The sequence below is a fragment of the Cornus florida genome, unplaced genomic scaffold (assembly GCF_030987335.1).
Source record: "Cornus florida cultivar Cherokee Brave unplaced genomic scaffold, ASM3098733v1 CherokeeBrave_3.0.0_Hap2_Chr08, whole genome shotgun sequence".
NCBI classification, from domain to species: Eukaryota; Viridiplantae; Streptophyta; class Magnoliopsida; order Cornales; family Cornaceae; genus Cornus; species Cornus florida.
In genome coordinates this window covers 9,456,129-9,482,900 of record NW_026775578.1, presented here as the reverse complement: position 1 = coordinate 9,482,900, position 26,772 = coordinate 9,456,129, and the positions used below count along the sequence as shown (strand labels likewise).

The 26,772-nt window shown below is 35.1% G+C and overlaps 1 protein-coding gene across 5 annotated transcripts; it reads right to left on the bottom strand.

The window, feature by feature from the left end:
- Positions 1 to 882: 882 nt before the first annotated feature.
- LOC132269282 (E3 ubiquitin-protein ligase listerin) lies at positions 883 to 26,439 on the bottom strand. 5 transcript variants are annotated; one of them, XM_059770427.1, is made up of 18 exons: positions 26,163 to 26,439; positions 25,947 to 26,061; positions 25,120 to 25,182; positions 23,330 to 23,407; positions 23,088 to 23,179; positions 21,291 to 21,393; positions 17,958 to 18,110; positions 16,470 to 17,128; positions 15,795 to 16,287; positions 13,543 to 14,069; positions 10,165 to 10,897; positions 5,977 to 6,685; positions 4,340 to 5,382; positions 3,596 to 4,057; positions 3,276 to 3,506; positions 2,430 to 2,841; positions 2,275 to 2,332; positions 883 to 1,193 (listed from the first exon to the last, which is right to left on the bottom strand). In XM_059770427.1, exons 1-16 carry the CDS (start codon positions 26,216 to 26,218, stop codon positions 2,614 to 2,616), a joined length of 5,745 nt encoding a protein of 1,914 aa, XP_059626410.1. In that variant the 5' UTR covers positions 26,219 to 26,439; the 3' UTR covers positions 883 to 1,193; positions 2,275 to 2,332; positions 2,430 to 2,613. The 5 variants fall into 5 exon arrangements, with proteins under 5 accessions (XP_059626410.1, XP_059626407.1, XP_059626408.1 ...); XM_059770424.1 differs by lacking the exon at positions 2,275 to 2,332 and having other exon boundaries at positions 26,163 to 26,365; XM_059770425.1 differs by lacking the exons at positions 25,120 to 25,182; positions 25,947 to 26,061; positions 26,163 to 26,439 and adding exons at positions 24,306 to 24,394; positions 24,864 to 25,096.
- Between the last annotated feature and the right edge of the window lie 333 nt (positions 26,440 to 26,772).

Genomic DNA, 26,772 nt, shown 5'->3' with positions numbered 1-26,772 from the left:
CACAAATAAAAATGTCCGTTGCTCCACCGGGCCCAAGTGGCCCTTCTAAGGTTTAATGGTCAACTAAAGAGAGAGAACTGAAGTTCAAAGGGACATCCTTAGATTCAATTTTAAACTGGTCTTTTCAATCCAAAATCAATTTCTTTAATAACTAGACAAATGATTAATAACTAGGCAAATGAGTCAATGACAAATGGTGCTAGTTCGATCTTCTTTTTTTTATTTCTTATTATATTATTTTTTTTTATCCCAGTCAGAAAGTGAGCACGCATATTTGTAGACATTCATGAAATGAAAAAGTATAAGGACTTGGTTAAATTCTGTGTCAGTTGACACAGATTTTTTTAAATTAATTATTTACATTACAGTTAAAAATACAGAATTTTCCAACTGTTACATAATTTTTTTTTAAAAATAGAAAATTATTTTCAGAATGGTTTCTGATCTGTTATCTGTCAACTTTTGAAGAATCTAGTTTTAAAAACCCCTACGTAAGCATATTGTAGGCTCAGGAGACAGCCTGATGAGCCCATTTTATCGACCATATGGCTAGTGCCATAAATATTTGAATTCCCCCTATGCAAAAGCAGCAGCAAAACTTGATCCCGAAGAAATAGACAACAGCACATACTCAAACATACATAAAACGCTAAACACACACACCCATACACGTGCGTGTGTTTATTTTTATAATGCTCCAAATGATATTCTTAGTTAGAAAACCACAAATTACTTGGGCCAAAAAAACCTTAAATCTCATGAGAATGGGTAATAAACAACACATTCAAAGTATAACATTGAACAGTGTACAAGGAAACATGTGTATATATATATATATAAATATATATATTAACTGTGTAGAATATGTGGACATGATCCTAATACACGTCACACTGAAGAGTTATTGAATCACAAAATCTACCATAGCATTACATAACAAAATACTGACCAAACAAATCCGGGCTTCGATAATTATGGTTTTTAATAATTCGTCTACTCCTGGGTGTAAATCAACTATTAATACAAATAGATAAATGTACAACAACTGTACATGTACTCTGCTAAACTTCAATAACAAGGGGCAGTCCCCTCTGGATTCTGAAACTACCAGCAGCTCACCAACACCCATTTGGACAACGCAAAAATCACAATCTTTTTTGGGAAATCAACTCTACAACATCGCCTGGTTTGGACTGCATAACACAAGAAAGCAAAGTCCAACTATTAAATACAATAAATACTAAGAAATCCACCCAAGAAACAAAAAAACAAAGAAAAATAAAAGATTATTACCAATGGACCTAACCTTTGGAAATTAAACCATACAGAACCTATTTGAAGAAACGGGTCCAGAAAACAACAATGATTTGTTGCATAGGCCTAAACATAACTCCCTCTAAGGGTCATCAAAGGCTCAAGAACTAGAGCAGTCCCCCTCAATTGAGGGTCTTTGGAGGAATAAACAGGATAATCTTTAACATTACTTGCACAAAGTAGCGGCTCTCAAAATCGGAACCTACATTCTCACATTTGATAGTTCAAGCTTCTACCAATGCACCAACCAATGGCCTCTTGTATTGTCCCTTACCATTACAAATTTTTTATTTTCAAGAGATCAAAACAACAAACCACATGCATCAGAATGCAGCCTGTTAAGATAACAAATGCCTATTGAGTACAAGTCTGCAGGACTTATCTTAATCTCCTACAACCAAGCACAAAAAATTATTTACAGCCCACGGGAGATCTCAGTAGGTCACGATTTCTAACTAAATTGCGGAAAGAGATTTTCTGTAGTAGTCTAAAACAGCTGGGGAAAGGAACAATGAATGTAAGCTAGTGGGCTATAGTCTGTGTTAATCGGGCTCTTTCGCGAGACAATTCGCCCATCGTACCGTCTTGAAGCGCTAAGATGATGCGGCAGATTTCAGATCAATTTGTGTGTTTTCACATCAATAGTCAAAATCAATTGTAATCCAGAAGTTCTAAATCTCCTCAATATATAAATTTAAAGGTTCTGACAAGTAAAAAATCAATACAATAGAAACTTCAGTAAATTCATATATTGAGGAGATTTAGAACTTCTGGATTACAACTGATTTTGACCATTGATATGAAAACACACAAATTGATCTGAAATCGCTAAAATTTCCCAAGAGTGAAGGTAATAATAATAAGCAAATGCTGAAATGGAGCTATGCAAGTCATGTGATTTTGAAGCTTACTTGAATCACATTAGACAGATATGAAACATAACACAGAAGAAGAATTTACCATTTCAATATGCGAAACATAGAATGGTGCAGACTCACCATCTGACAGACTTCAAGCACTACATGGAAACTTCATTGTCAACCATTGAACTAAATATTAAATCAATAAGTAGTCGACCCATCAAAATAATCGACTCTTTAAGAGAGAGAGAGAACCTCATTTCCCTGCTTCAATTTATGCTCCAGCTCTTTCAACTAGTTCAACCTTTGCTTGCTTTTGTATAGAGGTGTCGAGTGTCAAGTTACAGTGTCAAACAATCAAAATCAACAAAGTCCAGTATTCAAGACTTAGTCACCATTCCCCATAATCTAATGAGTTTCATGGCTTGGAATTTTAAAATCAAAATGGAGATTGGCACAATGGGCAAGTTGATTTGTGAGAGGTTGAGAACCATTTGTAGAGGCAGGCTGAATGGAACTTGTGCTTACAGGTCTTGCAAGCAAGGCGCGGTAGGCTGTGGTTGGCAGTGTGGATCACACTGTAACAAATGGGGCACTCCTCAACACCTTCAAATTCCTTGTCAAAATTGCTCTTCCATATTCGTATCGCTTCAGCTAAAGCTCCATTCTGCATCAACCAACCAAAAAAGGTTAATCTGCCTATAGACTTCATACTAAAATGGTTCAAAGTCTACCTAAGCCCATGAATAACCTGTTTAACTGAGAATAGAACTGCATAAGCTCTAAAATGTAATATACTGCTATTATGAATCAAATTCTTGTAATTCATGGCAAACCAACTACCCAAATGAACTACAATTAGCACCAAAAATAAATGTAATACTTTGCAGGGAAAGATACTACAAAATGATGTGCATAACATTTATCAAATGACAAACTGCTTTATGTTAGCAAACTGGGGAGCACACACAGTGAGCAACAATGCTTTTCTGTGACCCAAACTATCCAATTACCATGTACATTGCTCGATTTCCATTTACATCACTTTGATGAAATAATGTCTTATAAATTACTGCAGAAAGAAAAAACACACGGAAGTACCTGATTACGAACAAATAACAGCATAGACATTAACCATTTTCTCTGCTTCACTTCACTAATACCAAGGCTCCTTGTACAGTCAACGTCTACAGCCCGCAGTGGGTAAGATGCAGGAAGACGAATTACTAAATCCATTCCAGTTTCATCCTTTGTATAAGTAGCAACAATCTCATAGGCAGATTTACTCACACTGACTGAAAAATTCTCATCAGCAAAACTAGCTTTCTTAATCTGCATTGGTAGAATGTAGAAGTTGGAGCTTGCATAAAATAAAAGTTTTGTACCTAGAAACCAAAAGATCCAAGTCAACCTATACACACCTGAGATAGTTCATTTGAGATTAGAGGTGGGCTACACCATGTTTTTGTAAAAGACTCAATCGCAGATGATGTAGAACGGTCACGTATATTACTAAACCAGCCACGAACATATGCAGGAAGAATACAAAGCATCAAACCAAATATTGCACCAGCAAGTGAAACCATTTTCTCAGGTCCAACAGGCCAAAGTGATTCCACAGAGAACAACGCTGAACTGGTAGTGATGGCATGTGTTGCTGCAGTGGCAGCGTCCAATAAATCAGCAGGGAGTTGTACATCTTTCTTCTTTAGGCTATGTGTCAAGCTCAACAACTCCAATGGAACATGCTGGAAAAGGCAATCCAGTATTGTTGAATTAGAAGATTCTTGTATATATTGAACCAATCTCTCCCTTGCTGACGACGACGATGATAAGGATAGAAGATGTGATAACAACAAAGACCAGGCAAGAAAGATATTCACCTGCACAATAAAATCAATATACGACAACAATCGTCACTTTCAGTGAGAAAAAAAAAATTACGCTTAATAGGAATACAAAGAAAATAGGAGCTATCGCTTGGTGAAATGATTAAAGCTCGAGCTGAAAAAGCTAAGGATGTGGATTCGAGTTAGAGAGCCACTTTGTGTAAAAATAATAACAAACGATGGGTCTACTCTAGTCTTCCCCTCCTAGCACCCTGTGTAGGTGGGACAAAACGAAGCAGATAACAAAAAGTTTGCTAGTGATTGAAGCATACTCACACGTTGTGGTGCTACCAACTCCATGTCAAGAATCTCATATGGTAATTTTTCAAGCATGCAAGAAATTTCCTCCCTCAAATGAACCTCTTGTTCTGAAGATAAATCGAGACGAGACGAATCCTGGTCATCAGTGGTAACCCCATCCAAGAGACATGAAGTGTCTTCTCTAACAATAGCCAAGTGAGAAACAGGTTCGGTTGAGAGAATAACATAGGCAGCAAACTGCAAAGAAGGAACCGGTTTGGAAGAAAAAAGGATTGCATACAAAGAGCTTATGGGCCCTTTGCTTAGCCCCCACATTTGAACTGATTTAAAAGCTTTATCTCTAGCAAGTGTTGAGGATTTGACAACACTTGAAGCGACTAACTCCCAAAAGTGAGGATGATCAAGCCGGGTAGATGCTATAACAGATGAAGCCTCATAACAACATGAACTCGCAATAGCCTCAGCAGCACCAGTGGAAAAGAACAAGCGAAGAATACCTTCTAGACTCCGATCTATAAAAACACCCCATCTCTCACTTCTTAACAGGTTCAAATCATCTGCAACTTCTTCCTTGTGAAGTTCAACAAGCCCAAGAAACAGAGAAAATGCAGCAAGGGCATTCCTAGCAATCTTTATAGGAGAAGGTTTTAAAGCAGAAGCAGTATGCTCAATCATTTTCAGTGTAACTTCCATGTTAGAAGAATTAGCACTGTCTGTTATAGCACCATTCACATCTTCAGCTACTTCCTCCATCAATAAAACTGCACTTTCAATCCACCATCTTAAACGATACAGTACAAATTCCCAGTCTTCCTCATTAAATTCTTTCCAACAATACCCAACTGAAACTACCATTAACTTTGACAACAACATCTGCACCATTGGCAGCTTGTTAGCTGTAGCTGATCCACCAGCTCCATGTCTCTGCTTTTGAAATAATTCAAGTAAAAGTGCTCTCTCCTCATGGCTGATACCTCTCTCAGGCTTTAATCTTTGTGTTCCTCCTATTGCACTTAAGGGATAACAAGATATGACTAGCTGAAACCAATCTTCCATTTCTGCAAGGAAAAAAACTGTTTGTAACAACACTACTAAATCAGGGGGGAAATAGAGGGAAAAGCAAATTGAAGACTGATGCCTTTTTTTCTGTTAAAGGTAGGAAATGAACAAGGAAGTGGACCATGCCTCTTGATGCTCCCAACTAAGGACATACCCAAGCCCAAAAGAATATGATTGGAACACTGAAAACATACAGCATCCATTTCTACAACGTAAATCAATAAAATATAGATGGATGGACTGTTGTAATGCTTACTAGATCTTGGGTGGACTACAGCCCCTATGCATCAGGGCCTTGAGCAGTGGAATGCGAAATTTAACGCTATCTCAGTAACAAGGGTCTAGTAGAACATAGAAGAAAAATGCATTTACTGAACTGAAGAAAACATATTTGTTTACACCTCCGCCATGGGCTTAGCCCAAGTAGTATCAATTCCTCCCTTCCAAATGGAATGTTAAGGGTTCAAGTCCCCACTAAGACAATAATGGGTCTGTGTGTGACTTACCTAACAAAAAGAAAAAGAAAACAAAAAAAGAAAAAAGAAAAAAGATGAAAAAAGAAAAAGAAAAGAAAAGACAGCATTTTCATTTACCTTCTCCTGTTTGCCATGCAGTTAAAGGTGGGAACGATAGAGTTCTTTGGAGCCAGTCCTTGATAGCATCATGCATTTGATTTTCTTCATATGGATTAGGTTGAACAATTCCATCAGACTCATTAGATCCAATGCTCAATGGTCTAATAAGGACACTCATGATCAGAGGAAAAATCCTCAAACAATTGGAGTTTACTGCTGCACCAATGTAAAGTTTACTTCCAAGCAATTTAAAAAGCAACATAGCTTTGTCTTTATCCCATATTTTTTCTTCAAAAATAGTAAACAGTAACGATGCAAGAGCTCTCAAGAAGGGTTCTTCAATACTTTCCATTTGATCATACGAAGGAGGCCATACATTGGGAAAACTTAGTTCATCACTAGCTCCTTGGATAAGAGCACCGTCTAGCAAAACTTGGACAATAGAATCTAATAAGCTTCCTTTGGAAGAATAGTTTGCACTATTTGCATATGCACTCAGTAAAGGTAAGAAAGAGCTCAAAGCACTACCGCCATGCCACTTCCATGTGCATAATATTTCAGCTGCAAGCCAGGCTCGAGAATTATTAGCTTGAGCACTGATCAATTCATTCGTTGCTTCTGTAGTTGAAGATGGAAGAGTATGTGAAACAGAACCAGCAACAACCCTATCAATCCCGATTTTAGATATAAGCTTGTCAATCATAGCAACAAATCTGTGATTCATAGCCTGCACACAGTAAATGTTTGCAATTTATAAGTTAACCATATCTTGGATCAAGTAATACGAAAGTGTTCGGACATAGTTTTATATTTCCTTTCTTTGGTACATTGAACAGTACACTGCAAAAGGGAATGCATCTTTTGATTTTCAATCTATGTTCAAAATTGTCAATGCATCCTATGATTTATACTATGATACAATTTGCAATTTGAGAAATATGATATAATTTGATATATAGATCACAAATAACTAGGATGCACAAACAAGAAAATCTGTTCAATGTAGTTTGGCTAGAAGAAACTTAGATATGACATGGCAAGGAGCGATGACCTTGGAAACCCAGCTATGACTAACATGATGTCACATCCCATGTGCCCAAACATGGAGAGAGAGAGAGCAAGAGCAAGCTAGAGTGGGAGCAAAACATAAGAACATCCAATTTGAATATACTTTGGTCCAAAACCAGTCAATGCTTCTACACAATACTTGCAAAACATACATCCATCTACATATAAGCATATAAGATATATAGGAAACATATTAATTTTTCATGATGGAACACAAAATATAGTATGATATTATGATTGTAATTATTACTATTTCCGTATGTTAAAGTAATAAATAGAGAATAAATTTGCAAGTAAAAGATAATTTCTTGAATTTTACTCTCAAACTTAATCTCCTTTTATTATTAATTATGTTAATTTTTACTTTGGCAGGTCATGCTTTCAAGCTAGACCTTAATCTCATCAATGTACCTGTATCTACAGAACACAAACATGGGCAGGGTATATGCATTGGACATAAGAACCCAAATCTGAAACTCCAATCCTATAGGTGTGATGCTGCAAGGAAAAAAAAAAAAAAAAAGGGGGGGGCAGAGAATGGTTTCCTACTTTTGAAATTGACAGATTCAGTTTTTCCATCAAAATCACATTTAATTTAACTTCTGATGACCATATATCATACATTCTATAATTAATTGTACAATTAAGCAAACCGTGTGTGTAACCATGACTTAGCTTTTGGACACATTTTCCCGTATTCCAGAATTTAGGAAGGTCCAACATATGACATACCCGCACCCGATAAACATATACGTAAGTCCAGGTAATATAGCTTTCAAGTGGCCTTGGATGCAAACTTCAATAAGTTTTTTCACCTTCCAGTTCTAAGAGAAAAAGTTTGGCAGATTAATCTGGAATGAACAAATCTGGTGTCCTCTAGCCCACTATAAGCTAATCAATATCCCTTGAAAGGGCTTGTTAAGAGTTGAATTTTGGGTGCACCTAGGATCCCCACGCCTAGGAATAGTGATCCATGCTCCTGTGATTGCCGATTTGTGATTCAACAAAAATCTGCTCTCTCTTCACCAGTAAGTTTGATTCACTTTAGACAGTTTAGTTAACTTAGGTGACATCATTAGACTATTTAGCCTTATAGAATAAATGACATGTTCATCCTCATCACTTGAGTCCCAGAACTCATTTTTTTTCAGCAATTAACCACAACCAGCTTTATGAAGATTTAACCAATAAAATGTCACAAAATCAGCAAGCTTCGCCCTGATTCCAGCTTAATAAATCAACTGTTAGCCCAATATCCAGCCACAGTAACAAGTCATATAATTGTAGTCTGGGCAAACTTTGCTTAAACAATTGTTGGCCCATAAAATGAAAAATATCTTTGCCTAGTCTTATTGGACACTTCCTTTGGCAACAAAACTAGAAATGTAGAGAAACACCTTAGAGTAAGAAGAATTAAAAATTAGTCGAGCTAAACAGAGTATACGGAAGGTAAATTTAATAAAAATTTGAATTATGATAATATAATGATCACACTTCAAAACCAAAGGATCATTCAAAATAACCAATTTCGATATTTGGGGTCAATAATACAAGAGGATGGAGAAATTGGATACTGATATAACTAGGAATTGGAGCAGGATGGACAAATGGAGACAGGCTAGTGGCATTTTATGCAATAAAAGAACAACAAATAGGTTTTTAAAAAATTCTATAGAACCGTTATTAGACCAACTATTTTGGGGCAGAGTATTGGGCTTTAAAAAAGAAACAACAACGCATTCATGTAGCGGAAATGAGAATGTCAAGGTGGAAAATTGGAGTAACTAGAAGAGACAGGATCACTGATGAAAGCGTGAGAGAAATATTAGGAATGACACCTATTAGTGAGAAAATAAGAGAGACTAGACTTAGATGGTAATCATGGTATGGACACATATACCAAAGACTTGTAGATGCACAGGCAAGAAGAGGAAGACTACTAGTTGCCATAGAAGGGAAGAGACATAGAGGTCGATCCAACTTATCGTAGGTGAGATGGTGTGTCATAGAAATGAATAGAAAAAGAGAATTCATAGGGGGATTAAGGCAGGGATGATTAAGATAATTGCCAACCCAAAAAAAAAAGAAGAAAATTATACAATAAAAAAAGTTAAACTCCTCATTTTCCCAAGTGACTGAATTGTTGAGAGACAATTTCTAAATTACAGGTTGCATTGCATCAATCGCAACGATGGAGAATGATCAAAGAAACATGTTGAAATCTATTAGAGGATATATATGTGTGTGTGTGTGTGTGTGTGTGTAAATCAAAGTCATATGCATATCAACAAATCTTATGTATGTCAACAAGTTCTACAGACCTAAAATAGGAAGTAACATACTCTGGATTTGCGTACAGCTAATTCCTTACCAAATTTTATTTGAATGAATATATAAGAATTTTAGAATACAAGAGGTCAAATGTTCAATAAAATCTGGTAGCCTACTTGAGCAAAAGTAGGTAAAGCTACACCTACTAGAAGTGACATCTTCAATTTTACACAGACACCCAAGGCATGGAAATTAATTTATTACTTTTTTTAAGGCAACAATCTCTTTGGACAACTACGAATTTAAAACTGTGCCAGGGAAAGTACCATAGGCAGAAAAGTCGGCAAGAAAGGCCAATCACAATCAGGTAATGCAGTGGTGGTTGCACCTGCAGTATATAGGCCTATCCTAAACAATCTCCCATTCCGGTTTATCATAGGGAGTTCTAAGATACACTTTTTTTTTTTTTTTTTTTGATAAGTAAGAGTTCTGAGATACACTTAAATGCTTCCAGAATATATTTCAACACTGCACATTTCCCACAAAAAGGATTCACATTAAACCTAGAATGGATAGGCAACGCACTACCTTAATTCATGCTTTAGAAGATAACATTTGAAGGAACAATTAATCAAATTAGAGACTGCAGAATGCCAAAAAAAAGGTTCATAGACGTAAATGCAGGAACCAACTAGAGCATGCTGCCACGTCCTGAGGTTAAGAGACCAATAATGCAATCACTATATTATCAGAGGTGCTTCTGAATATTAGGGAAGGAAAAGGAAAAAAAAAAAAAAAAACTTACGTCCACAACTTTCCTAATCACACAATGTCAACATAAGTAACTACCAAAAATATCCCACTCACATTTGTAGAAGTGCTTTCGAGATTCAAGGTCGCTGATCTTTCCCCAATACTGAGATCTGGCATGATCCACGAAGGCCATAAATCACCCTTGCTGAGAAACTGGTCCAACAATTTTTGTTCCTCAAAATGATCCTGACAGAGACAATCAAGAACTTCGAGCATCCAAAGGCAGCACAGAGAAGTTATTTGATCAGTTTCTAATTTCTCTTCCTTGAGAATGGCAAACCTGATAGACTGAATCAAAACACTTCCCAATCTCTTCTGATTGTTTAAGCTTAGGTTTTTAACAAACTGATTACTTATCTTGCAACGGAACGCATGCACAAATTCAGACAAGTCAGCCCTTGCCTTGATTTTATTTGAACAATCTTTATCAAGTCGACCACTGGACAAAGCTGCCATGCTACATTCCCAGTCGATCACAACAATTGCAGCTAAAACATCTGGAACCATACCACTTCCCTCACTTAATGTCTTTAGGCAAAAGAAGCTACCATCAAGTACTTCAATTGCAAAATGAGCCATTTCAAGAACATTTATAGAAGATTCAAATCCAGGAACAGAATCATTTGCCGCAGCAGTTAATAAAGAGCATGCATTTGAAACCCAAGAAAATGAAGAATCCATTATGAAAGTGAGTAACTTTCTGAAAACCTCCTCAAATATCAGGATCATTGCATTACTGGACACAAAAGAAGTTTTATCATCCTCTGTTGAGCCACCAAGAACAGCCCTGCAGCCATAGATAAGGATGGGGCAGCATAAGAAAATGTAGAAGGGTTACAGTATACACCAAACAGAATAAATACTCAAATAAACGATTTTTTAACCTTTTTTTTATTATCAAAGGATCAACTTGATTTCAGAATGCAAATTGTCAATAGAAATAAGAACCTTGGCATATATGTAGCCTGATTGAATAATTCTGAGTTCCCATCAAGTGTGTCATTACACAGTTCACTAATCACCTGTATAACACGGACTCTCCTACTAAAAACCTATAACGTACCAGTTTGACACAATATGATAGGGGTATAGTATGTGATATATAACCAACACAAGTACCCAAATCAAACAACAGGGCCTCTAATTTTGAGGACAGAAAAGAAAGGTTTCCTACTTCTGAAATAAGTGGATTCCCTCTTCTCCTCGACATATCCATTTAATTTCAATTATTATTGCGTGTATTTTTAAAGAATAGTGGCACCGTATGTTACGCTTTTATGTAGCATATTATATTTTTAAGTTTGCAAGACATGTACATACCCGTATCAAAGTTTAGCGTTATTTACAATTCTCTTAATTTCACTTTTAAATTCTCTTATTGCGTGTACTTTCTTGCATTCTTTGAAACACATTTAGCTTATTTTATATCGCTTCTTGTATTTCATTACACCACCATTGTTTTTCTTGCTTTATAGATTTCTAACAGTTTCTCCTGAAGTTTCCGTAGCCACATTTCTTATGATCTGCTAGTTTTGACCACAAATTATCTATGATGTCATTCCAGTTCCATTGTTTTCTTGTAATATTTTATCTCTAGATTTAATCTCATTGCATATGTCAATTCTTTACATTTTATGTTCAAGTATCTTTTTCTTGTGCCTTATATTAGTATTATTAATTTTTTTTTTTTCAGGTAAGAACTCACAAACACTTTTGCCCACGCCTGGGCTCTTTGAGAATGGGGAGGTTATACCATTGGGCTAGAGGCCCCCTTTTTTTTTTTTTTTTATTCATTGTGCTTGGATATTTAAATCATTTAATATTCGATTAAATAGAAGTAGTTGGTATTGATTTGCGTGAATTTATTCGAGAATCATCTTACAAAATTTACATGTGCTCACTCTCTTCTTCCATGTTACAATAATCAATCCGTGTCTTATTCACACCACTCTCAAGTGTCACCAAATGTTTTTTTTTTTTTTTTTAAATGTTTTACTCTATTTTGAAGAGAGGTATTTGTTATAGCTAATCATATGCTCTCTTTTTTTGGATAAGTGCTATAGCTAATCATATGCTTTTGCAGTATCTAAGATTATCTACCCTGCATCATTTCCTTTCCAAAGCAATGTCCTACATGAATCCATATGCATCCTGTTTACTCAACTCCTACATTACCATTCAAGTCACCTCCTATGAGTATGTTTTCATAACTTGTTAAATTTCTGTACCATTTCATGATATTTTCATCAAGAGATTCCCAAAATATCTTTTCATGTTTTCATCTAGTGCTCTTTATGTTTCATAACCACTTATTATATTCAACAATATTGCATTAACTTTTAATATAACTTCTTGTCTTCTAACTTCTATAATTTTCTCCAATGTGCTACGCCTATATGTACAATACCCACCCGTACCCATTGGTTATTATTGACACCTGAACAAAACTGTGTCTATCATAAGTTCATAACCCAATATATCCAGCATTTTCTCCATCTGTCTAGTTTCTTGAAGACAATAAATGTTGATTTTCCTCCTCAACGTGTTCACAAGTTTAGTCCATGTATCAATTGATACCTCGAAATTCCATGTTGTTATTCTAATTTTCTGTTCCTTATTATTTTTTCAATTAGAATGAGAATACATCAAAAAGCCTCAACATAATTTTATAGCCAATTATCTTCTTAACACCAACCTCATTTCAAAACAAGCCTTGGATACCAGCAATGTGAGAATCAAATAACATAAATTTATGATCTCTTCACAACAATGATCTCATAGTTCATTTCAATCTCTCAAGTAACCGAAGTGTGCAAAGGAAAACAAATAGCAAGCAAGACATAGTAAAATAAATATTTAAAACAAATATAATAGACATGTATAACAATTCAACTATAATAAAATGTAAAAAATAAAACAAATCAAACAACAGCTGAATTTAAAGATTAATCAGCAAAATATTTCTCAACTACAACAAAATATTAGCAAATTTAACTAGATACAACAATCAAAGCATAAAAGACTAAATAACAGATCAAATTACAAGTACAACAGGAATGCATTCAGCAATATATACAACTATATGTGCAAAGTAACGTGTATAATATATGTGTATGTATTAATATGCAAGTGTTGCTTATATATGTGTGTTTGTATATTTCTGTGACTTACATATGCTTCCCATGTAGTGCCAATCTCTGCTGTCGGGGTTTTACTCCAAAAACACAGGATATCATTATTATCAATTAGAGAACAAATAAAATAGTGAATGCAGCATGAACTTAATGATTGTTTTTCATACTCATAATTTTTAAATCATTTTAATACCTCATTCATAATTTAGTATAGAAACAACAGTGTACCTCCCCAAGTAATTTAATGTATGCAAAGTTACAAATAACTCAAATGTATATTTTACTAAATTTCACATACTGCATAAACCGAGCATCAGAAGTTCCAAAGGGAGGCAGAGCACGAGCAATGGAAACAGCAGCCGAATCTAGAAGCTCATGATGCCAGTGGTCGGGTTGGAAGCCTTGCAGGTGATCAAAATCTACTCCGGCCTTCTTTTTTATTTTCTCTCTTGTTTTCTCCAAAAAGATTGCCAAAACAAGTAAGTGGTTGGTGTCTGGAATACCACCAGGCCTGGCCCCAAAGTGTTCACAATTTGTTGCGTATGTAATAATACTATTCCACTTTTCTGAAAAACATTCATCATCAAGTAATGCTAGCAAAAGATCTAGTCGAACGCTGATTGAGGAACTACTTTCTTGCAAGCACCAAGGGATAAATATTTCATTCAACACTCGCAATAACTGCTCAGAATCCACTTCTCTGTTTTTCTCATCAGAAATGCAACTGTAGGAATCACTTCCATTGAAAACAAGTTCTCCAATAATCTTGCGTGGTCCAAATACTGAAACTGCAGTCGACAAAAGCCTCACAGTATCTGGTGAGTCCTGAAGTCAAGTAGATCAAATAGAACAATGAAAGTAAGAGCACAGATGGAAGAATAGAAAAATGAAACTAAGAGCACAGATGTAAGATATATACAAAATGTTTTATTTATTTATTTTTATCCTTTGTAAAGGAAATCTTCACTGGGAAGCTTATGTACACTAATTTAATGCACCCTTACACAATGTCTGGCTATTAGACGCAAAATATAAAGACTAGACAATATTTCCAACAAATATAGTAGAACTAGCCATTGGATTAGCTTGCTGCAACTTTTCATACTTCTTTTTAAAAATAAATTCTTGAAGTATGAACTAGTACACAAATTCTCCATAATATACATGAGCTGGTCATCTTTGGTGCACTTTCTTTTTACTTTCTCTACATCACGCTCTTATCTAAACTTGATGAATTTCATCTACAAAAAGAAAGAAGCCAATATAAAATGTTAACTGAGTCCTACTCAACAAACCTAATACTTATATAAGAAACTCTATGCCCATATAAGCACATTTGTGATTTGTCACAGTAAAAAATGAACCCAATATCTATGTTACCTGGACTAGGATATGTGTGTCAGTTGCATGTATGTAACCAACCGTTAGACATATCAAATTACCAAACAAAAGGACACAGGACCCTGCTAAACATTCATATTATCCAAAATTTATAATTTATTCTAAAGAATAAAAATGATTTCTTTATGTTAGTTGCAAGTATGTATCCAAGCGTTAGACATATCAAATTACCAAACAAAAGGACACAGGACCCTGCTAAACATTCATATTATCCAAAATTTAAAATTTTTTCTATAGAATAAAAATGATTTCTTTATGTTGCATATTGTTTAACATACGCAATTTCTAATTTATTTTATAGAATAAAATATTCTCTTTATGTTACATAGTGTTTAATATACGAATTTCACTCATTTTGAAGCAAATATCATATAATTATATCATTGGAAACGCTTTTCACGTGAATGTCCAACCAGAAGTGTTGACACATATCCCTTACCCAAGGTATTCTGTGTCCGAAATAGGTACTTCAACTACTTTTGAAGAGTCCATGTAACATAGCCCACTATTCAAAAAGAAGTGCTAATAGAAGTAGAGCTTCAACAAAAACCTTAATAATATATATAAGACTAAAAATGAATTTTTAACAGAAATAAAGAAAGCCAAGAAAGCAGCATCTTGTCTGTGTATTGCTAAAACTGTAACCTGGTACATATCAGGGCAATCAAAGAAGCTTCATAAGCATATTAGATTACAATCCAAGACTGACCAAAATTTGACTGATTAAGATCCAATCATGGAACTATATTAGATCAATAAATTTAAATTCATAGATCTACAAAATTACATTACAGAATTCACTCAAATACAGAGTGTAATAAAGATCCAAATCCGATTACAAAAAGTATATTTAATATTTACATATATAAATATAATATATATTCTATAAAAAAAAACTTTTAAACGTTATCTAATACCAGAGTTATTATGTTCTGGATTCCAAACGCTAAACAAAAAGATACAAAAAATCTTTTATGGTTACAAATCAAATTTGTCGATCAATTTATAACAGAACCACCAATCAGATATGAGTTCAAATTCATAAACAGCACTAACCAATACATATTAACAAATGTATCCATTATGGTTGATATCGAAAACATGCCCCACAAACCATAATAAGAGTTATATTATAATACAGTAACTTACGAGTGTTCTAATCAATGGGAAAGACTTCGCCACCATTGGTCCAATTAAATGAACCAAGGGCCACGTTTCACCTTTCTGCACTGCATGCTGCTCCAATAATAACAAAAACTTGATGACCCGTTCAATATTATCAGTAGTACTCTGCATGTTATCAATTTGCTGAATTATCTCGACGCAGTTTTCTTGAAATGTTGTACAGAAAGGCAAGAGAAGATCATGTTGAAGGGAATAAATGCCGGAAAGAATTTCAATAATGCACTTCCCCAAATCTTGCAAATAACCTATTGAATACTTAACGTTGAGAGTGTCAATTGTTTCCTTGTGAGAAAGTTGAATGCTACCCTTAGACAGATACCTGGACTGCCCCAAGGAGACTCTATCCGGATCTTTTGAGCTGACAAACAGCAGGTAGTCATACCACATATGCTTTAGAAGGATCTTCTCAATGAGAGTAACATGGAATTGATGAATGGCATCTACTCCATCACAATACCTGATATAAAAGAGGAACAGAATGACAATTCATTGAAATGATTGAAGCGAACTATAGATTATCTCATGGCAAATAAAAGCGGATAAGGACAATATCCAGATCTACATGTTACATAGCACAAGAAACACGACACACTGGAATATGAAGTATAAATAAAATTCGAGAGATAAATGAAATCTCACCTTGAAGCATTTCGTAATCCCCAGATAAAACATTCTCTAAATGCCAGGAAAAATGCTAATCGATCTGCAGCTAAAGAATGGGATGGGTTTCTTCCAGCCCATAGGTTCTCAAAAAAGTCAATGAAGAACTTCTCTCCCACTATTGCTTGAGGAGGCAGAGTATCTAAAAATAGAACCAAAGCTGGATAAGAAACTTGCTGGGAGCCAAAGCACCCATTCCTAAGAAAATGCAAGAACCGGTTCAACACAGTTTTCTGACTATTCAAGGTAGTCCAACTGCTTGGAAATCTTCTGGAAAATTGCAATACCGTATCCCACATTGATGAATGGCAAGCCGGATCCATTTCTTGGAAAGATCCAAGTATTGCAGTGGCAACAGTTTTCATATTTCCTTCAGTAAAGACATGAGGAATGTTTTTAATAAAACTACTAAGCACCGAATACGTAGCTGCACGGATAGCAGGGCTTTGAGACTTCAGAAAGTCTAGAAAATATTTATGAGCAGTGAACAACCTTTCTGCATAAGAAATAGCTGCAGCCCTGGCTTTTGAAGCATGTTTTGGTTCAGCAGTTACATTTTCAAAGCCAGGTCTTTCAAATTGCAAGTTCACTAATATATCAAGAAGAGTGGCCAATGCGAGCAATGATGAAGAGATCACCTGCAACCCAGGGAATCGGAAAAATAAATTCAAGAACAAAACTATGACAAAACACCATGCAGGAAACAGATGTCAGCAATCGAGAAAGAAACACAGGACAACCATTTTGATAGATCACCCCGGCCCCCCAACCCCCACCCAAAAAGAAGAAGAAGAAGAAGAAGCTAAAACGATGTTTAACTAGGACATTTTAACCACAGTTTCTGTTCAATTAGAAAATATCTGCACACTGAATCCCCTCTATAAACACTTCTCATCACAAAAAGACAGCTGTATCATTCATCAATTCCTGCACGGTTGCCCCCCATGCAAAGAGATTTTTATTGACAGAAACTGGGCTATCTCGAAAGACCATGGAACTCATCATAGAAAAATTTTAGATCCTCTGAACAAGTTCACAGCATGTATCACCGGAACATCAAAACACATCCACAAAACCACTTAGAGATGAGTTGTTTCATGTTGATTAATGTCGAATATCATCTCAAAGCCATATAACTACCCTTTAAAAAATCACCAAGTTCCAAGCCATGTACTAAAGAAAGATTAACAATCATTCATTAAGAGTGATTTCAAGGGGATGCATACTGTATGCACAATCCACCACAAGACTAACCCAATAAAAATTTAAAAATTTACTTTATTCATTTTAAAAAGTTTTCAAAAAATGAGGACAATTTGGGAAAGTTTTAATTTGGAACGTCCCAAAAAGGAAAGTGGACACTTACTTTGGGACATGCCAAAAGAGAAAGACAGACACTTATTTTGGGGAGTGAGTATACATATACATATATATATATATATATGAGAGAGAACCCTGATTGCATACGTGCCGGTGTATATCTTCCAATTCGTCAGAAGCAGCTGCTTTATCAGACATATTCTCTGGCGTGAGCTTTAGATTCTCTTCCAAATACATAAATATTTCAGCTGTACATAAAATCAAGGCATCTAATCTCTTTTCCGGTGTTGAAAAGGCTGCCTGTTACATGATTGAACAGTATGATTAGCCAAAGTGAATGCGAACCCAGCTTTGCCCATTCAATTGATCAGTAAGTCATATGAAGCATGGACAAACAATATGGTATCCTTAGCTGACAGAAAAATCAAATTTACAGACAAGAATAACACTTAAATTTCAGCTTATATTTTTTGTTCTTTAAAAATGAAAAATTAAAGAAACAATAAGCGTGTAACAAAATGGGGAAAAAAAAAATTTATGCACATATTTGCAAATTTGAGATATAATTGGAATGTTCGAATCTAGAACAAGCTGGAAAATATGATAAATGTGCACCAATACAAATGCTCAAATAGGAATAAAATAATATTGCTCCAAATGGAATCCCCAATGCAAACTTTCAAATCCACATAAAATTAAAAAATAATTGCATCATCTAGGTCATTTATTTTTCCCATCAGGTACTTCTGTTTATTTGTGTTACTTATTCAAAAAATAATAATAATAAATAAATAAATTGAAAAAAAAAAAAGAAAGAAAGAAAGAAAGAAATTTCATCATCCGGGATCTTAAATTTTCCATATTATTAACAAATCTATCATGATCAAATTGTCATGTAAACCAGTTATCTACAGACACATAAGACACCATCGTCCATGTCCGTCCCTATTCCCTAGACAAATGAACAAGGTTTATCACCTTGAACTTAATTCATATGTATGCTGTATGCATATAAAGAGCACAGTACTAGATAAGGAACCATCAGCATGGCTTTCAAGAAAAGATTTAGCAATTTCTCATTGCCTATTTACATCTAATATACAATCTAGTTTGGAGATGATAAGTGGAGATAGTTTGGAATGCATCCAAAACTATTTAAATCTAATCTGATGCTGCACTTTGGGCAAGATTTGTCGACCCTACCAAGTTAAATCCATTCAGTAAGATTCAAAATAAGTGAATTTGACCAAACCACAGCCCTGAAGCACACACAAGTCTAAAATATTTGTTTTCATTTCTTTTGTTAATTACCACTAAATTTTTATTTTTATTTTAAAAATGACACATGAAAATCTTGAAGATGCAGACACGACATGATGAACTTTAAAAAAGTGAGACTGTAAGACACAGAAGGTGACAATAAAATACAACATGATTATAGTCACCTCTTATATAGAGAAAGTAATATATATAAGGAGACGACCTATGTTACATGCACTCTGGTACATGTGTCAGGTGCAGGTCCAAACATCAAATTTATCAAATCCTAGAACCAATGACACAAGTACACTACTCAAAATTCATATATTTAATATTTCACTCATTTTTTATATTATTACTTTTTCATTTTTGGTAGTAAATTGAATTTTTTTTTTTGAAGTAATACTGAGCGAAAAGGACATAATAAGAAGAGTTTTATATACAATTATATGATACACTTGAATTATTAAATATACTTGATAAGTATGTCCAAACATGCTTGTCAAACACATATCCCATATCCATGTCTGGAGTGTTGTGTCTCCCACACAAATACTTCGCGTTGTTCAAGATTGTATGCAGCATAAGAGACGAGTAACGACACGTGTATGATGTTTGTGTATGTACGTGAACATATAGAAATATGTATATTTATATGTGCAACCAATCTATTGACTCCTCTGTCCACTCATTGTCTAGTAAGCACTTTTTAAAATTTAAATAAAACCTTTCTACTCCTGGTGTTTTTCACTATCATAGATTTTTTTTCTTTTTTAAAATTTTTATATAAACATTCAATTGGATCTTTTTCTTCCAACTTTCTATATTCCATACTTAAAGAAAGTATGATGCTATGTAAAGATCCATTTTCCACATGTTGGAGAGTGTACATGAAGTCAACTATGTATCCACAATTAAGAAATTTATTTTTAAATTATAAGCACGTTCAGAATGTGTTGGACACGTCTCCTAAAGTGTACAATAAGTGTGGGTGTATATAACACTTGTTCAACAAAGAGAGGACTCCTCCTTTTACTTATTATTATATCCATGAAAATAAAATATTTTATATAAACACAAAAATATATCTAGATATCAAAGTTTGACTGCATATACATTTTCATAAACAAAAAAATTTACCTTCTTTACTCATAAAATCTGTGTGCACGCTAGGGCTAACCCAAATTGAAACGATAACTGCACCACGTTTTAGCCAAGTGACTCAGTCTCAGGATTGGGTTGAGGCTGGTCTAACCTCAAGCCCAAAATATGTACAAAGTGCAACATTAGCAATTTTTCTCAGCAATGTGGATATTTTTACAACTAACAATATTGAGCTATAAGCCTAAAATGCCCTATGAAAACATAAGTCATCAGGTAGAATGCAACCCCAATAAATAGGTTGTTGCCAGACCATTTTCTTGACAGGTGGGTGATCATACTATGCTACTACAGGGTCTGGTCATAGTCATGATCATTAATTGATGTTTATTGACTACCAAAAAACACAATGGGGTTTATGGGAGTTGTCACTCTGACTTTATTACTTATGATATACTATCGTAACTGATCACTAACCAAATCTCAATCCTATCATCTGCAGCGTCGAGGTTTATATGACAAAAACCTAAATACCCCCCTTCAAGATTAACAGAGTAGACTATTATCAATTAAAAGCGAAAGAGTGGGACACAAGGAAAATGTTACAGGTATTAAACTATGATCTTCTTTCTTGTTCTCTGTGTCATTTGGTCATTCATACTCGTTTGTAGAATAAGTAACCAACAGAGAAATAGGCAGGCTCTGGGGAGTTTTAATGTTAGAAACAAAATAGAAAGTTTCCAAGTTATTAATGAGTAGGTTTTGAACCTTAAAGAAATTCGTTACCCAACTTATGGTGTGAGAAAATAGTAGGCACATCTAAGGTAGTGTGTAACTGCCCCTCCGTCCACAGAATATCTATGGTGTATGCAAACAGTAAGTGGAATAATACCACTCCAACTCGCCCCAATAGGAACCCACAATCATGTCATCGACTTCTGCTTTCGAAAAAATCTTACTAAGCTCCTCCTCAACCAACATAAGAGAAGGAAATCACATGAAAATAAACCATCTCTCTCTCTCACACACACAGGGGAAATGGAATAATGATGAGCTGATAATCCAAAGTGCAATATAAATCAGTTATTATTATAATAAGTAGGAAAAACAAGAGTGCACCTGCAATGAATGCTTTGCAGCTTGAGAAACTTCAGAAACTGGATCAAACTGGGAAAACCACCACGGTCCCATCAAAGACTTCAGATGAGGAGCCAAGTCTCTTCTGGAAAAATTGAGAGGAAGGAAAAAAAATCCACAAACAAGTTCTCAGGAAATTTGATAGAAAAGAAGGAAAAGCATATAATAATTATGGAACAAAAATATCAACAACAGAAAGAGCCACAAATGCTACAGTAATATGTAAATATTCATAAACTTAAGAGCAAACAATTAATTAATAATTAGAGAAAGAGACGCCTACTGCAGATACAAGAGATCGTATATTCCTGCTCCAAGTTCATAGCTTTTCATCAGTGATCTTTCCAATCGCAATTCAATTAAATAAAATTTCCTTACCGTGAAAAACTAAAATATAAAAACTCAGATAGTGATAGCAATCATAGCGTGAGCAGTGTTGATTCGTTTGGAGTGATTCGCAAAGTAATTTCTTAACAAGCTACTAAGCATAACACTAAGAAACTTGAATTGTTCCACTGACATCTAAATGCCACGATCTCTTCTTTTTTTTTTTTTCCCCCGGATGCCACAATCCCTGGACCTAGAATAAGGGAACAATATTATTTTTGTTTTATAATCACTCTTTCTAAAAACAAGTGGGGAAGAAAGCACTAAATAACTGCAAGTCCGTAAATAAAACATGCCTACATGATAAACTAAATAAGTAGCAAGGCGGATTCTCAAAACTCAGGAAGATATACATTTGACTAGACCACCAAAACTAAAACTACTTATGCCTACTTCTGTACCGTATCCAAGAAAAAGAGCTAAGAAATATTTTTCAATTCACAACCTAGAGATTTGTCATTCCTCTGCTAAGGAACGCGGTCTCTTCTGTCCTATGACAAGATTTTGTGGATGTCACTTCTCCAAATTCGAGCAATGAGGTCATAAGTAATGACAGTTGAATAATTTTCTTTCAACAATCTCTTCATCAGCATTTAAATGCCAAGTTTGCCAGTTTATTTAAGGTGTTTAAGATACGGAGATGGTCCTTGTATTTATAATTTGGCAAGAACCATTCACATTTATACAGGTCAAAAAACAGAAACAACTTGCCCACGAACTGTTAACCACTTTACTCTAAAAGTTTAAGCTCTCTATAACTTGCACATGAACTGTTAACCACCCTCTACTCTAAAAGCATAAGTTGTTAGAGAGGGTGTGACTTTAATATTCAAATCCTCTAACATAAGTGTAACTTTAATATTTAAATTCTCTAACACACCCCTTCATGTGTGGCCTTCTTTTGGTCCAATACGTGTTTCAATTTGGGTGACGGTGAGGTTTAAACTCAGGACCTAGCTTGCTCTGATACCATGTTTACCACCATCTACTCTAAAAAATTAAGATGCTAGAGATGGTGCATCTTTAATATTTAAATCCTCTAACGTAGGATGTAACTTTAACATTTAAATCCAGTAACACAAATGTTATATAGACATCGACAAAATTGACATACAAAAAACCTAATTTTGCACATTTTCAACAACTATCACAGATTAAATAAATTATTGTACTAACTTTGGAAAACATGAACTATTTCCTAGTCCTTTCTTCACCCACGCGATGGAAGACCGACTATCAAACTAAAACATCCTAACAAGCACATCAATACACAGCTAACAAGTCACAGGACTCTCTTTCCCTACTTCTATACAGCTTTAAACAGTTAGTAGCATAAACAAGGGCAAGGCAAACAAGATGTATAGTTCAAATCAAGATAAGATAAGCCCATACCCAACAACAGTGACAAGATTAGTCATGGTGTCCTGCGTAGCTCGCCGAACCTCCCTATTGTAGTCCAGCAACAGCTTTTTGTATTCAAATGCCTAAGCAAGAAAAAGCAAAATACTTAAGTCACCATTATATCGAAGTGTACCACCATTTCCTTCCCCGATTTAATTTGAAAGTAATAGAAATAGCACAATTTCCAACTGCATCTATCAACCAACATTTGAGTTGAGAGGTAACAAGCATACCCATTGAGGAATGATAGGCACTATTTCCTTCCCCGATTTTTGTTTGAGTAGCAAAGACAGAGATGATAAAGCTTTAAGCTGCAGAAGAAAATGTTAGTGAACTTCTTAACTTGGGAAAAAAGAAAACAGATGGACGCTACATGGTTGAATTATAAGACTCATAAGCTCCAATATCTAACACTATTGAGATGAATAAACAGACAAAACTAGTCGGGAGTATTATAAGAAAACTAGATGCACAAACAAGCAAAGATGCAACAATGAGAGATATAAGGTGAATTTAAAATGCAAGACCAGTAATAACTGCTGAACCAAAAGTTGCTAGCATTAGTGATTTCTTATAATCTTGAATTTAGTTTTGTGAAGCACATTCACTTGCAATGCAGTGACCATTTAAGTAAGTTGGTCAAGTTGAGCTCAGACCTGGTCAACTACCACTCATTGGCAAGTAAATGCAACTGCCAAGTTCAGCCAGATAATATGTTAATAGTTATATAATGGATAGACTAACACCACTGATAAGTGAACCGAACAGCTAAAAGCCATAATACAAACTCTAGACTCTCTGCAAACAAAAGCAGTAAACTATGCCAAGAGAACTATCTACAGGGATTTTAAAATAGCCAATTAGGCAGCTAAGAAAGTCATGGCAGCAATGAAGAAACAACTACGGCAAAACAAATGAAAGTTTATTATTTATAAGTGCAGGAGAACAAACACCAATTGGGTTTCCAATACCCCACACCCCCCACCCACCCACCCACACACACACCAAAGATACCAATCGTGCTTTCACATGAATTTTATCAAGAAAACGTTGAACAATGATTATACGCTAAAATTATGGGAAACATTCTCCAACCAAGCAGGAAAAGCTCTGGTACCCACTTGATGTAGCCACAGGTTATCAACAAGACTTGTGAAGAACTTCCATGAACAAGTTCTAAAAAAATCATGCAATTAAGTAGCTCATGACCTCCAAATAATATGTCCAGAGAATCTTCCAAGCTTCCAAATAGTCCATCTAGAGAACGGCGTAGGAGATTAAGGTGCACAAACAAGAGACTGAAGAAGTAGAGAAGGATAACAACAATAATGATAAGTAGGTTGAGAGAAGAGAAAAAGAATAGAGAAGAGATGTAGGAATGCTAAAGAAAAATAGAATACAGCGATAAAAGTAGTGGAAAGGTAGCCATCATAGGATGATTCTAAATGACTCACCTCCCCCACAAAGAGGCAACACAGTATTTAATATATATAACTAAAGTAATTGGATCCTAACAATTGATTTCTAACTCCTGTCATCACTTTACATAATCTCAAGTACCAAGTCATTTATATCTCTTAAGTTGTCATATGCAGGTACCAAGTCTTTTAAGTTGTCATATGCAGGTGACTAGTTAAGTGGAATTTAAAAGGATGTTGATATCCCCCACGTCATAGGCTATATATAAATACACATAATAACCAGACAAAACTAATATGTTTATAATAAAAGATCAATTAAGTCCCAATAACTAAGCTCATTGCTCACCAGTTGCTAAGCAAGGCCATATAGAGACGAAATCGGAACACATAGCCGATCGGAACACATAGCGAACCCCGTGATACACGAACAGCCTCTTGAGTAAATTAATCTTGCTCCTTATCATTAACAAATCCATCATACATACAGTACCTTATCATTAACAATTCATCCTAGCCAATGACTGAACTATTCTTTTTAATGGACAAAGCTTTTGCTAAAAGCAGCACTCGAGAGTTTATTACAAGTAATCGTATAACATTACCTTGGTGGTCGGGTCCTTCCTCGCAAGCCTCTTTAAGTGTTGTGCCACTTCACCGTCCATATCCTGCGACACCAAAGCCACATAAGATCGATGGAGACAATAAATATAAGGTAACATAACATATTTAGTATGATATTGTTTTTTCCCATATCCGCAAGCCAAAGAGTGATTGAACTCTCATCCACAACTAAAGTACTAAACATGTTTGGCACGTGGCCGCTGCTGCACTCAGAAAATTTGGGGACTAAGACAGACTATGCGTATGCCCACAAACTTGAAAAATGCAACATTTTTACCCTGCAATTAAGGTAGAGCTTTTAACTGGAACGATAATATCATAACGATTAAAGACAAATTAAGTTGAATTGGGAATTGACTTACAATGCTTTCAAGCTATATAAAGAAAAATTCGACAACTTTAAACATCCTTTTTGTAGATAACTAAACTGAAACAAACACTTTGATTTTCAAGTCTGACAACAAATGCATGAACCTAGTTATAATTTTAGTTTTCTAAACAAAGTTGTACTAGAATGGCACGTGAATAACCCATTTTTTGTCTTCAAGTTTTTTAAGTGGGATTCAGTTCAATTCTTTTACTTCTTTAAGAAAGCAAGTTCTACTAGCTTTCGTTTTAAAGTTGTGCATAAAGATTTCTTGCAAAAGCCATAATTGTTTTTTTCTCTCTACTTCAAGCCCCCTCTCCTTCTTCTTCTCTCTATGAAATATCTATTTATGGATATAAATCGAAATTCAAAAATACATATATCATTCAATTACCAATATACAGACACAAAGGATCCAAAGAAACTGAGAGAAAATAATACCAAAAGTGGATTGCTTGCATCTTCGCCTGTGAAAGAAGAATCCAGCCGAGAACTACCCACATAGCCTCCAAATCCAACGGCCGTAGCACCCGACGGCAAGAGAGAAGCAGCCATACTAATATATATATATATATGCATCAAAGAAATCGTTAATACGAATTTCGCAATCTTGAAAACAAAACTCTAAAAAAAAAAACCAAGAAAGTGATGAATTACCTGCTGCTTGAGGGACGAGCCTTACTTCTGGCTCCTTCTCCTTTCTGTCTCCCCATTACTATATATATGTATGTATGTGTATATGATATTTTCTTTGTATATGAAAGAAGAAACCGGCGATTCTTTCTTTTGTTGAGTTTGGTATGAGATTTTCCGCCTCTTTCCCTGTGGAATCTTCTGTCGTCCCTCCCAAACAACGATCGCAGAGAAGAAGATTTCTTCCTTCTTTTTTTTTCCTCTTTCCGAAGAGAGCTTCGAAAACCCTTTTTGGGCCCGATGGGGGAGACAAGTCAGCCCGTGGGCTGTATCTATTACGGTATACGGACCAGATCAAAAAAACCCTTACTCGGCCCGGTGGGGGAGAAAAGTGAGCCCCTTGGCTGTAATTAGCGTATAAATAGACTCAAATGTATATATGATTGTTAGGGGTATTATAGTCATTCCGACGGAATGGATTTCATCGAACAATTAACGCAATTTTAGTAGTTTGACTTTGACTTCCTTAACTTGTCATGAACTTCTTAAATTAAATATATTGCTACTCAAAATATAACAAGAGCAAGAATTATAAAATACAAGAGATGAGAAGAAACGAGGAGGGAAGCGAGTT

Coding starts and splice junctions, on each gene's coding strand:
- LOC132269282 (XM_059770427.1), bottom strand. CDS start 26,218: ATGGGGAGACAGAAAGGAGAAGGAGCCAGAAGTAAGGCTCGTCCCTCA. Junction 18,111..21,290: donor CTGCAAAGCATTCATTGCAG/GTGCACTCTTGT, acceptor ATCATGTAACAG/GCAGCCTTTTCAACACCGGA. Junction 2,842..3,275: donor TGTTATTTGTTCGTAATCAG/GTACTTCCGTGT, acceptor TGGTTGATGCAG/AATGGAGCTTTAGCTGAAGC.